Genomic DNA, 14,132 nt, shown 5'->3' with positions numbered 1-14,132 from the left:
TCATCAAAAGAATTACATAATTTTAAAGGCATATGGTATAGTGATTCTTCATACTATCAACGATTTCACGGCAAGGTGGACATTGCTATTACTCATGTTCCCAGTCCAGTAAGGAACGAATTTAGCGCCATCTGTTGTATGGAGGATCAATTTACCATAACTTATTATTATGATCAATTACTCATAACTTATTATGATGAGGGACGGACTACTGATCGCAATAAGATTGCGATCTATGGGTGCCATCGGAATGATATATTATGGTATGACGGGCGATTAGTTATAATGGTACAGACTAATAAATTCATGCGACGTAAAACTGACTTAGCAAGGCGTACGATTAATATGAATACGCGCTGAGTTATGTTCTGACGCCGAAAGAGTCAGTTGGTTAGCCCTTTATTCAGTCATTCTTTTTTTATTATAGTGTTTCTATCGTTTCCTGTGTCGATGACTTGCACAAATAGGTTAAGAATTTTCATTTCTTTGTCCATTAAACAGTGAACTCGTCATAGCAGTGTAGTAAGTTGTGAAACAAGATTTCCATCATGTCGATGGCTTACGAATTTTAATGGATAACGTATCCTAACACTAGACACTGACATTTTTTTCATATTGCAAATTTAGGGGGTCCTTATCCATGTCTGGATGTGTCCTACATAACCTCAGGGATACTTCCAAATGATATAGCATCATATATACCATGATTTCTTACCAAATTATTGTAGGCTGTTGTACACAAAAAGTTCTTTCAGTAATATGGTTTGAGGCCTACCGTGATTTTCCTGTTTTCAGTGTGAGTTTTAATGAAACAAGAAGCGTATTCTTTGTTATAGTAATGGATAATGTAAAATGAGGATTCTTTCAGGTATTACAGACCGAAAAGATCTCCTGAGCTTATCCTGTATAGTTTTAGATTCTTTGAAATTCGTTGGCACATGCTATAATCAGAGTGAGCGTTGTTTTTTTTATTGAATTCTAATCACTGAAATCAAGGGGAAGAGAAGACTGAAAGAGGGAGAAACACATTAAAGGAATAAGGAGAGTGACTGGGTGAGAGAAAACGTGATCAAACCTGACGTCATATAAAGTGGCGGTCGCCCGCAACCACAAACGTCCCGGGACCTTGAAGAAGAAGAAGATTAAAATGGAAAAGGAGGACAGAAGGAACATTTGCAATTGGAATTGTCTCGCGGTTATCTTCCTCCCTCCAGAACCCTCTTCCTGCTGCTTTCTGTCTGCCTGTCTGTCTGTCTGTCTGTCTGTCCGTGCAGGAGAAGAGCAAACAGACGGAGAATGCTGCCGTGGGATGATAGATGAAGAGAAAAGAAGAGATCAGGAACTCGGCAAACGAGGAAGTCCAGTTCGAGAAGCGTCAAGACTTTCGATGGCCTTTCTTGAGGGTCTTAGGAAAGTCTAGAGAGAAGGGTCGTGGCGTTCGTGGTTTCAGGAACGGATGAGAGAGAGAGAGAGAGAGAGAGAGAGAGAGAGAGAGAGAGAGAGAGAGAGAGAGAGAGATTGTATTTATTTATTTAATTATTTGTTGCCAGGCCACTTTCACTATAACAAGGTGGTCTGTGGTGCCTTTGCTACTGTCATCACAACCTTATCGTCATTAAAGTCATCACAGATATTATCACCTAGTGGTAGTTCCTCGTTGGACGAATCGGTAGAATTGTCGGCTAGCACTCTGCTAGGCCCGAGTTCGCGTCTCCGGCCGGCCAATGAAGAATCAGAGGAATTTATTTCTGGTGATAGAAATTCATTTCTCGATATAATGTGGTTCGGATTCCACAATAAGCTGTAGGTGCCGTTGCTCTGTAACCAGTTGGTTCTTAGCCACGTAAAATAAATCTAATCCTTCGGGCCAGCCCTAGGAGAGCTGTTAATCAGCCCAGTGGTCTGGTAACTACGTGACAGTTTACTTCTAAATAAATACACACACACATGCACACTCACACATATACTATATATGTACAGTATATATACATATATATATATACAGTATATATATATATATATATATATATATATATATATATATATATATATATATATATATATATATATATATATATATATAAGAAAATGACAGGCAGAAGGTCAGTACCAAGCGCTTTCACGCTTATTAACGCATCGTCTGGGCACAGATGAGACACAGATGAAAAGGTTACAAAGTGAACAAAAAGAACAAGAATACCAGATGGTCAATTGTCAAAGGGTAATAAACAGAAAGATAATCCAGGATAATCCGGGATCAAGTAGTCACAAACTAAAACATAGGCCTAACTACAAGAGATACGAAAGTTCAGCCATACAAAATCCAAAAACATGAATAAAATTGAATACCAGATGGTTAATTGCCAAGGGGTAATAAACAAAAGGGTAATCCAGGAAAATCCGGGATCACGCGGTCACAAACTATAAATAGAACCAAATACTTAACATAAGAGATGTGGAATCTTACCTATTCAAATTGCAGAAACCTATATAAAACTGAATACTAATTTTGCTTATATTTATCAACAACTTTTTTTAATTATGAAGGCATCAAGTTTAAACAAACCAAGACTTAAATTTAGAACACTTTCATTACTTGACTTGATAAAACAAAATTCGATGATATTCCTTTTATTGTGTCGTTGCACGGGACTAAAGATCTTGCTTCACTTCAGTTAATGGGATGATCTGAATCTCTCATATGTACGAATAATGCATTCGATATTTGGCCAGTTTTCACAGAATATTGGTATTGTTTGATTCGTTGTGAAAGTGATTTTCCAGTTCGTCCATAATATATTTTATCACATTTTTTTACAAGTATTTGGTTCTAGTATGTGACCGCGTGATTCCAGATTTTCCTGGGTTAACCTTTTGTTTATTACCCCTTGGCAAGTCACCATCTGGTATTCAATTTTATTCATGTTTTTGGATTTTGTATGGCTAAACTTTCGTATCTCTCGCAGTTAGGCCTGTGTTTTAGTTTGTGACTAATTGATCCCGGATTATCCTAGATTTTCTTTCTGTTTATTACCCTTTGACAATTGACCATCTGGTATTCTTGTTCTTTTTGTTTACTTTGTAACCTTCCTTTTATCTGTGTCTCATTTGTGCCCAGACGATGCGTTAATAAACGTGAAAGCGCTTGGTACTGAACTTCTGCCTGTCATTTTCCTGTGGGATTCGTTTATACACTGAAGTCACGTGGATCTACTGTGATTTTTGAGCATATATGTATGTGTATATATATATATATATATATATATATATATATATATATATATATATATAAATGTGTGTGTATACATTTATACAAACACACACAAATACATACATACATCATCATCATCAATTTTACCCAGACTGAGTTTTGGTATCATCAATAACGATTTTTGCAGTAGTAATAATATTAGTAGAAATATCAGTATCAGTGAATATATTATTACTACAAAAAGCATTTCTGTTATCTATTATTCCTATTTTAGTATAATCTCTGGTGAATAACCAGATAGAAATTATTCATTTCCTTTTGTTTTCGTAAATCTGTTTATAGTTATGATAAAATAGAATTGGGCCATTCGACCTTCTTAGCTTGTAACCTTAGTGTTCATTCAAAGCGCATTTGACAAAAGCGTTTACGATTAATATTCACGCGAGGGGCATTCTACCCATTGTAACTCATTGGGGTAGGTCAAACATTTTTTTTAAGGAGTTTCAGTTTATAATCCACAAGCCCTGGTTTCGATTCCAGAGATCTTTGTTTCTTTTCCAGATATTTTAGTTTCTTAACTAGAATTCGTAGTTTTTTCCAGGAACCCAAGTTTCTTACCTAGAAAATCTAGTTTTCTCAGAAATCGTATTTTTTCCCAGAAATTCAAGTTTCTTTTCTATAAATCTTAGTTTTTTCCCCAAAATCATAGTTTCTTTTCCAGGAACCATTGTTTCTTATCCATAAATCCTAGTTTTTCCAAAATCATAGTGTCTTAGCTATAAATTCTAGTTTCTTTTCCAGGAATTCCAATTTGTTTTACAGAAATCCAAGCTTCTTATCTAGAAATCCTAGTTTCCTTTCTGAGTATGTTTCAAGGAACCTCGAGTTATATATATTAATATATCTATTATATAGTTACCTTTTCAAGAATCTCTGTCTTAATAAAATTCGTTTTCTTACATTGATTTCAAGAACAACTTCTTCCTCTGATGCATCAGTACACGTTATTTATATCAGTTTTATATCTCTTCTCATATAGAGAATCAAATGCAATTTCTAGCATCAAAACTTTACTTCCTTTTTGCAGAAATGAAACAGCTAATCAAATTATGAAAAGGGAAAGAAAAGTTTCCTCATGAAACTGCAATAAAGAAAATCTCCCAGAAATGTATCTCGTGAGCCCTCATAATGGAATATGAACCTCGGGTCCCGTGAAAGAATAGTTTCCTCGTTGTCATATCAACGTGACCACCAGCGCGCTGGGTTGCAAGAGTAGCTTACTGTTTTTACACTGTATATATGTGTGTGTGTGTGTGTGTGTATAATATATATACATAATATATAGATATACTGTATATATTGTTTGGGCCCGTTTTCGACTACAAGAAGTAAATGGAAGCTAACGTGAATAATCTTTCTTTATTCCTAGGAAGCTTACTTGAGGAGAAAATAAAAAGTATAGAATGATTCAAAGTCTAAATGAAAAGATAGACTCTGCAAAGAATTTCAATGAATTACATACATTATATATATATATATATATATATATATATATATATATATATATATATATATATATATATATATATATATGTATATATATATATATATATATATATATATATATCTTTAGTTTCCAACACCTGCAATCACGCATCTACGCAATAGCTTCCCCTCTCCTTCCCCGCAGGAGCGCTCCGGCCCACGTAATTAACTGTCTGTTATCTAAATTCTTTGCATATTTAAACATTTTGAAGTTGCGTGGCTTGGTTCGGTTGCATATTTCATGAATGTGACTCTTTCATAGAGTGTTTTTCTACGTGAGTCATTCAGCTGTAGTCCAGGTATGACCTCATAAGGCTTTGTTTGTCTTGCTAAGTAAGGTGGAGCGGTAACTAGCCGAGGATATGAGACTGGAGGGTTATTGCATTATTTACCACAGGGAGTGAGTCCACGCTATTTCAATAGCAACTGTGAGCAGTAGTAGCAGGAACAGACCCGCTGCTATGAATTTGAGACCATGTTCCACTAACGAGAAATCGATAAGCAGCGGTTTTCAAGCTCCTGAAGAAAGAAAGTGTCAGCAGCTGGAGTTGTTACCTACAGTGGGTTAGTGCTAACCAGATCTTTCCAGCGACGCGCGGACCGATTCCACCGATTCTGGTTCGCGCGCGCGCGCGTGCAAGAATGCGCACGGTGATTGTAAACTATCGGTTTGCGGAAATGGAAATTGCGGGTCGTGTCGCCGCTACTGAGCTGTGGACATTAACCCCAATTTGCGGCTTTTCAGTGATTCGACTGCTTGGCTAAACTGGGTTGCGAGAGAATTTCGGCTCTGCGGCGCTGCGACCATTATGGCTGCGACGCCAGGTTGCAGGGATTAGCTGTGTTTTTTAATTGCATATCAGTAGGGAGAGGGTAGGGGTCATTAAGCATAAATATGATTCCAAAATATTGTATTTGTATTATGGTACTCCTTGTATTTTATAATTCACTTATATTATTATTTATTTATTTATTTTCATTTACTTATTTTTCTCCTCCAATAATTGACCCCTTCTTCCAGTATTTCCTATTCCCTTCTGTTGCTTCTTGCATATGAACACCTTACTCTTTGGAAGCTTGAACTTCAAGTCAGTGTCCCCCGTGGGCTTGTGCCATATGAATAGGGCTCGTCCTCTGAATAATAATAATAATAATAATAATAATAATAATAATAATAATAATAATAATAATGAGACGTGCTGAAAAAGATTTAATGATACTTTGGCTCTGAAGCCAAAATACCAAGAAGAAAAACACCCTCGGGAGTCCAAACCTATAAACCAATAACAATAAAAGTTATTGCTGATAATTAATCATAACATATCTGCGCCATTGAGAACGGCCATCAAAGAGACGAAGCCTTGCAATTACGCTCAATACACTCTAAAACATCGACGATAAAATTGACAAAAGGTTGAAAAATGGGACACAGCGATAAATGAAAGTTTCGAGTGTGCCACCGACGTGGTGTCTCTCTCTCTCTCTCTCTCTCTCTCTCTCTCTCTCTCTCTCTCTCTCTCTCTCTCTCTCTCTGTTGAAGAGACTTGTAAGTTCGAACACGGAACTCGTAGTTACTTTGTTTTGTATCCATTCACAATGGCAACTGAGCCGCCATGCTGACACGTATTGTGGTCAGTCCACGCAGCAGCCAAACGATTAAACACTTGAGCATAAAAATAAATAAATAAATAAAACAGGAAAAACTGGATGAATAGTACATTTATGGGATCATGATGCATCTCTCTCTCTCTCTCTCTCTCTCTCTCTCTCTCTCTCTCTCTCTCTCTCTCTCTCTCTATATATATATATATATATATATATATATATATATATATGTGTGTGTGTGTGTGTGTGTGTGTGTGTGTGTGTTATATATGTACATATTTATGCATATATTTGTATATATATAAAATGTATACATAAAACGTACATATAGTTATATATATATATATATATATATATATATATATATATATATATATATATATATATATATATATATATATATGCACTGTATATAAGGTACATATACGTATACACGTTTATACATAAAACCTTCCGCTTCATACCTTGTCTTTTAGGACGTTGCTAGCGCAAAAAAAATGTAGATGCCAGAGAATAAGAATATGTAATTGGTAGGTATGAATTGCCTGAAGTGAATGAAAATGGACAGAATCTCGTGGAAATGTGCTCTGATTTGATAAGAAAGAAGTGAAATTAGAATATATGAAAGTAGTATTTGTTGAATGCAAATGAAAGATGGAAGGTAAATCTGTTTAGATGAATTTTTCTTTTAGTATACAGAATGGGGAATATAAATGACTGTGTGAAGAATGCTGAATACAAAGGGGGTTAGTTTAGGTAACTGGAGGTCAATTTGTTTTTTTTTTTATGGTTTGTAGAGGAGGGAACAGTGGTTGCTGAAAAAGATGAATTCAGTGAAGGATGCAGAGGTCGAACCTTCTTAGTTGGAAAAAAGAGAGCCAATCATATTAAGAGTCGCAGGAGTTCTCTAAAAATATATTAAGAGTCGGGAGTAGATGTTGTGGACGTTTTTACGCATTTTCCTCATACGTAATTGATACGAACGTGTTTTGCTTTTCTCTAGAGCCACTCCATATTAGTAGGACGGATTCTTAATGAAAATACATCAATAAAATAGAACCCCAGCTCTCCAGTTACATATTCTTCGATAATCAAGTCTAGTTCTACAAGCGGCAAGCAATAACGAAGTTTTTTTTAGCCTGACAGTAACGCGTGCAAATGGATTACATCAAAAAGAACTCCATTGCTAAATTACCATGACGTCAAACAGGTCAGCAATTACACTTGACAAAGGCGTTTTTAGTAAGTAGGACCTAATTGCAACTGATCCATAAATTATCCAGGACTGATAATTATATTGATCTTTTTACGGTCTGGTATGTGTCAATAATTGGCATTTTGCTTGTGAATTTTTTATACCAGAGGTTATTGCTTTCTTACGATAACTGACGTGGAAGGGCATTATCAAGGTCGGTCGCTGCAATACAAACTTTATTATTGAACTTTGGAATTACAGAGGAAAGATGAGAATGCCAGAAAGAACTGAAGAAAAATTATGAATTCCAAATGATTAAGCGAACCGAAACTTATCATTATTTCATCAGGGATTTCTCAAATATAATAAATGTCAAATGAATAGCCTTCATAGGACTTTGTAGAAAAAATCTTTTAACTGCAATTGATTCTCTTTGAGCCGTATGGTCTTTCGCCGCAAAGAAATGAAAGAATTGACGTATTGTGAATGTTAAAGTGAAATGTAACAAAGATCAGCTGTTATTGGTTAATGTTGAAGTTCACGTGGGTCGCGCGCGTGTGTGTGTACGCAAAAGTTAATTGTGTGTGTGTTTGTGTATGTGTGTGAGTGTGTGTGTGTGTGTGTGTGTTAGCAAGTATGTCATTGGCGTAATATTATATGAAGGGAATGCGATAAGTCAGTCTTGAGTTGATTATCAATCAACTTGATGTGTCAAATAATTTTTACCCAAGCTATTTTCTTCCTGGCCAATATATATATATATATATATATATATATATATATATATGTGTGTGTGTGTGTGTGTGTGTATAATATATATCTATATGTATATATGCTAAAGCATCACTAAATTGATATCATAGTTTTTCTCCTTAGCAATATGTAAAGTGAACCACAGAAGATAGAAGGTAATTTATCTACCTAACCTCACTTTTTATTTGTGTGTGAGAGAGAGAGAGAGAGAGAGAGAGAGAGAGAGAGAGAGAGAGAGAGAGAGAGAGAGAGAAGAGAGACAAACAAGCAAAAGGAAAACAAACAAAGTGACTTAGTAATTTCCTATTAGCTGATACCTGGTACATATCAATGTATTTCTTCAATCATTCTCTGATTGCTGTCACTTCGCTATTGATCGTCATAAACCTTATTTGCCTCTCTCTCTCTCTCTCTCTCTCTCTCTCTCTCTCTCTCTCTCTCTCTCTCTCTCTCTGTACTCTTGACCTTCTTCAGTTATCCATTAGATTTTAAATATGCATTTCCTTCAACAGTCCGTTGCTCTTTCCACCGACCTTTTTATGTCGTCTCTTAATGCAAGAGAAAGAGAGAGAGAGAGAGAGAGAGAACTACTGATCTTCACTTATTGTGTCTGGGACCCTTTCCACTGGGACAATTGTTTATTCAGGTTCTCAGTAACTTTATTTTCTGTGTATACGTATTTCTGTGCATTTTTTTTAAACAAGGGAACTTTATTTCAGGTATTTACTAATTTGTACATATTTTACCATAAGTTATTCTAATACCTAGGTATTTGTGTGCATTTTCTATTCACTGTAACCTTGTTTCACTTATGTACAAATTCGTTTGAATTGGTTAAATTCACAGTAACTTTATTTTGCATATTTACCCTTTACAAATCAATCACGGTAACGTACTATGTGCGTTTCAGATTACTCACGTATCTTTGTGTATTTACGTATAAATGTTAAATTCAGATTTACAATCTTTTTTACACGTGTTTAATAATTTCTTAATATATTTTTTCATTTTCACTACAACTTTATTTCATGTATATATTTACTAACTGGTGCGTAACTTTCAATTTATTGTAACTTTAATTTGCCTATTTACTTATTTGCGTCTATTTATAAGTATGCTTTATCTTTATTTCATTTATTAGGATATTAGTTGATAACTTTCCCTCGCGAGACCTTGGAGACCCCAGATGGAAGACTGACTTAAAAAAAAAAAAACTTAGAGACGGAACCGTTATGAATATAAATCACGTTTAGAATCTAACTAAGGACCCGAAACGTACCGCCAGAAATAGAATTGACTTCATGAATGACTTATGAACCTTTAAATTGAATTATTATGGCTGAAGGAGCCCGGGTGCAGAACAGATACGCAATTGTACCGTTTCAAGGGCCGTGCTCTCTCTCTCTCTCTCTCTCTCTCTCTCTCTCTCTCTTTATTTTGGCATCATCTATATAACTCTGGCGCAGTTTATAATCTAAATGACTAAGATGAAGTGGTGATATATTGCCTCAGTGTTCTAAAAGGGTTATAAAGTCTTGCTAGAATATTTTTGAAGTTTCTGAGGCTCATGTCTAGCGTTATAAACATTTACAAAGAATGGTAAGATATATATATAATATATATATTTATATAAATATATAGATGCGTATATATATGTATTTATATAGATATATAGATGTGTGTATATATATATATATATATATATATATATATATATATATATATATATATATATATATATATATATATATATATATATATATATATATATATATATATGTATGTATGTATGTATATTTGCTCCGCAGGGTTTTTACTTTTTGGAATAGTCTTTCAACACCACATTCCTGAACGTCCTCCCTTCCCTCCTTCTACCTTAAAGCGTTGAAGAGCCTTGTGTTAAGGGCGACGTTTGTCATTTCTTGGTCGTCGTCAGTTCAATTACTGACCTGACCCAAGACGTTTGGCTTCTCTCATCTGACGACCAGCATTACAATGTCACCATTATACCATACTATGTACTTGTGCAATGTTACCCTTGTGTTTTTATATTATACATAGCGTGCTTACATATTACACATATCCTCGTGGACTGTTTCAGGTAAAGATTTATTCATGGTTGTGAAGTGAACCATTCAGAGGCGAGTTTGTGCATCGTTAGTGATGTTGACCTTGCCTTGATGGCAATGATGATGATATAGTAATTTTATACGAGTGTTATTGCTATTTTAGGTCAGTTGTAAGTGATTGTCTGTCATCATTATCGTGGTCACTGATGACTTGATTCATCTCTGTTGTGTTGACGCATTGAATTATTCTCTATTAAAGAAGTTTCTCCTGTTAATGCAAAAGACCAAGTGACGGTTAACTTAAGTGCTTTATCTAATCCAGATCCGAAGGAAACAAGCGAAAGTAAGGGAAAGGAAGAATGCTGGAGCTTAAAAATGAAGGCACCAGAAGGCCAGGCAGTAACTGTTCCTTCCCTTCTACTAACCAAACTTTGGAATGGTCTTCCAGCCTCGGTGTTTCCCGTCTCTTGTATCCTTTCTTCCTTGGTTTTCCTTTTTGTCCCTTTCTGCAGGCCTGGACTAGAAGAGGGATATTTGGTTAATTTGTTCTTTTCCTACTGGAAATTGTGAAACCTCTGGAACTCACCTGACTTCCTCTGTGTCTCGTTGAGTCCTACAAACTGACTCTGTTTGAACTGGAGCCTATAATCCCTTACAGGAATTCCATTAGCCTGATCCCTGTCACTTGTCACGAAACGGAAAACAAGTTTTGTGTGTTTGCCGTTGTTTGTTCTTTGCATGAACAATTCCTTGCGAAGAACAGAGGCAAACAAAGGGTTGGTGAACTTGTCTCTGAAAAAGAAGAAGAAGAATAAGAAGGAGAATCTGAACGTTGGAGGAGAAGCTGAATAATGAATGAGTTATGTCCTATTTACATTGCTGCATGCATTCACCGATTGTTTTATTTATGCACTTATGTAAAGGGGCATGAAATATATCATATGATTTTATGCATATTTTCAGGCTGATTATCCACGTATATGTGTGTGATTCTCGCAGTTAACCAATATCACACTAACAAATTTTGATTACAAAGATACAAAGATTAAACAGGGAATCTGAAGGTGATTACGTTCTCCTGAAGGTATTCTTTACAGGAAAGGTGTTTTCATTCTTGTTTTTATTTAGACAGAATCAACATTTTTATTATTCAGCGCATATGTTTATACACATGGAAATTATATATATATATATATATATATATATATATATATATATATATATATATATATATATATATATATATATATATATATATATATATATATATATATATATCATACACACACATTTATGTATATAACACATTTGGAAACGTTTATTCATTATGTACATAGGACATTTATATTATTCTTATTATGCTAATGATTTTATGGGATATCCATATTACAGTCACAGCTTAATTTAATACTAACCTTAATTTGTTTCACAATAACAAAAGTGTAACGACGAATCTTCTCTTCCAGAAATTTGGGAGGTGTGGTCAACCACGGCGCCACCAACTCCATGACCAGCCTGGTCTCCGCCTGGAAGGAGAAGGACAAGCCGAGGCAGCCCGTGTTCCAAAGGGATTGGTACGAGGTCCACACCTGAGGTCCGGCACCCTACGCCCACGCCCGTCCACCAGACTTCCTAGCCCTGTCCTCCTCCTCCTCTCCCCTGAAGAAGGAGGAGGGTTGTTCGACATCGAAAAGATACGCTCGATCCCCGCCGAATCGTACCTTCGTGTCCTTGGTTGTTGAAGAGTCTATTTGTGGGAGAGTAGTAACTAGGTGATTTTTCAAAAGAGTAAGAGGTTCCCCCCGGAGCAGTGGCGGGAAATAGGAAAGTGTCTGCATTGAATGGGACGTTGTTCCATGTTCTGAAACGTCATAGAAAGTTCTGATTTTATGAGAGAGAAAGGGGTTAGAAAGTAAACCCATACATTGGCCATTCCTTAAGAGGTTTATCCTTAGTACCAGCTCACCATCGATTAAAGAATCCACAGTATGAATAATTAACTGGTCAAGAAAACTTCCAGTCGAAATTCCGTAACCGAAGCTTTACCACGTTCCACGCACCCTCTGAAATCGAAGGTAATAACCTCCCCTCCCTCCCCACTTTTTGGGGTGGCGAGAGGAGGTGGTGAGCCAAATATCGCCATAGTGCACTTCGTGTTCATTGATCAGAGTACAGAGGGCATAGCCTTCAGCCATCACGCACTCTCTCGGTGGGAAAGTGGCTCTACGGCCGTTCGTTAAGGCTTCGAGATCGGTCGAGGTGAGGAGGAGGAGGAAGAGGAGAGGGTGGGGGAGGAGGAGGAGGAGGAGGAGGAGGGCTTCTACGTGGTTGCAGAACGCGTGGCTGACTGACTCCGTTGATTCACTTTGTCCAGGCAACCGAGGCTTTGGATAAACAACCCGAGGGGGGGCAAATGAAGACCCCTTTGCAAGGATACTTTCCTTCTCTTTCCCCTGGGGGAAAGGGTCAGGTCAAGCGGGCCACGTACAGAGCATCAGACGTAGTGAGAATGACTCTAAAGGGAAGTTTTTTATAAGGAGTTTGGTTAAAGGCGTGTACGAGACCCCAGTGTCGCCATGGCTACTGGCTAACTGTGTATGGGTGCGTGTCTCCTCAGGATGTCAGAGAACTGGCTGGGGGTGAACACACGCACGCACACACACACACACACACATACATCTTCACGCTAATTGTCCTTTGTAGCAGCCAAGGCAAATGCTGTGGGACTTGCCCAGTATCCTTAAACGGTATCCTTAAAGGTTTGTACTTGACTAAAATGCCCACCTGAGGAGATCAATAGCAAGGAGGAAGAAAGAGACGTCCCTGTGCATTGCTTTCTTACGCAGCGTCTTGGCACCAATCTCGGAACAGTCCCCGCTTCCCCCTCCACCCCGGGGGCCAGTTTTGGAAATACCCCCCCCCACCTCATCCCCTCACCATTTTCGATCTATTTGATTTATTTTCAAACTCGGCTGGTGCAAAGGACGGGCGACATTTATCATCATTACTATACTTCACTTGAGATGCCAAATGTAACTTTGTATATCAGAGAGAGAAACAACATTTTTATTTAACCTCCATAAATCTTGTACCTTAGATTAGGATTCCACTGTGAATAGAAATGTCATCATAACCGGTTCAGTTCTTTGTAAAGAAGAAGGAGGAGAAGAAGAAGAAGAAGAAAAAGAAGACGCGTCTGTTAAATTACTTTTATTCTTAGGTATTCAATAGCACGACTTTAACATTGTGATATCATGTTGTGATAAGGCTGTAGAAGGATGTTTTTATAGATACCACAAAACCTCATGTAAATATGAAGTCATTATTAAAAAAATAAACACACACACACACACAGGCAAACTAGTACGGTATCATTTCATCTTAATGATATACAAGTGAATAATTGTAGGACACAGGAAAAGCATGTTTCTTCACTCCGTGTATCTTTATTGTTTCTTTTTGAACGAAATGTACTGATATATATATCGTTCATCGAAAAGTATTACTCTGTAACGAAGAGAATCGAGCAGTTTTCACACGTTGTTGTCACAGTACAAGAAAGTTAGGTTGTGCTTGCAACTCGTGTTGTTGCAGGTTGTAGTTCTGGTGTCTATGTTTGTTGTATGAGGTTCAGTTTTTCTTTTCATTCGAATAATTTGGGTGAAAAAAGAGAATCTTGAATGTTTTGCTTTTGTTAAAAGCGGGCCAATTACTATCGATTATAGGTACCATGACCGTGAAAAATATAGAAAAA

The 14,132-nt window shown here is 36.7% G+C and overlaps 1 protein-coding gene across 1 annotated transcript in view; it reads left to right on the top strand.

Annotated features, from left to right (window-relative positions):
• Window positions 1-14,132, top strand: part of LOC136845919 (protein tipE-like) — a 114,474-nt gene extending 100,342 nt beyond the window's left edge. The window contains exon 2 of the mRNA XM_067116409.1: window positions 11,845-14,132. Coding sequence (XP_066972510.1) covers window positions 11,845-11,971 — 127 coding nt within the window. The 3' untranslated portion in view covers window positions 11,972-14,132. The remainder of the gene's footprint in view (window positions 1-11,844) is intronic.

The sequence above is a fragment of the Macrobrachium rosenbergii genome, chromosome 14 (genome assembly GCF_040412425.1).
Source record: "Macrobrachium rosenbergii isolate ZJJX-2024 chromosome 14, ASM4041242v1, whole genome shotgun sequence".
NCBI classification, from domain to species: Eukaryota; Metazoa; Arthropoda; class Malacostraca; order Decapoda; family Palaemonidae; genus Macrobrachium; species Macrobrachium rosenbergii.
This window is presented reverse-complemented; position numbering and strand designations above follow the sequence as displayed.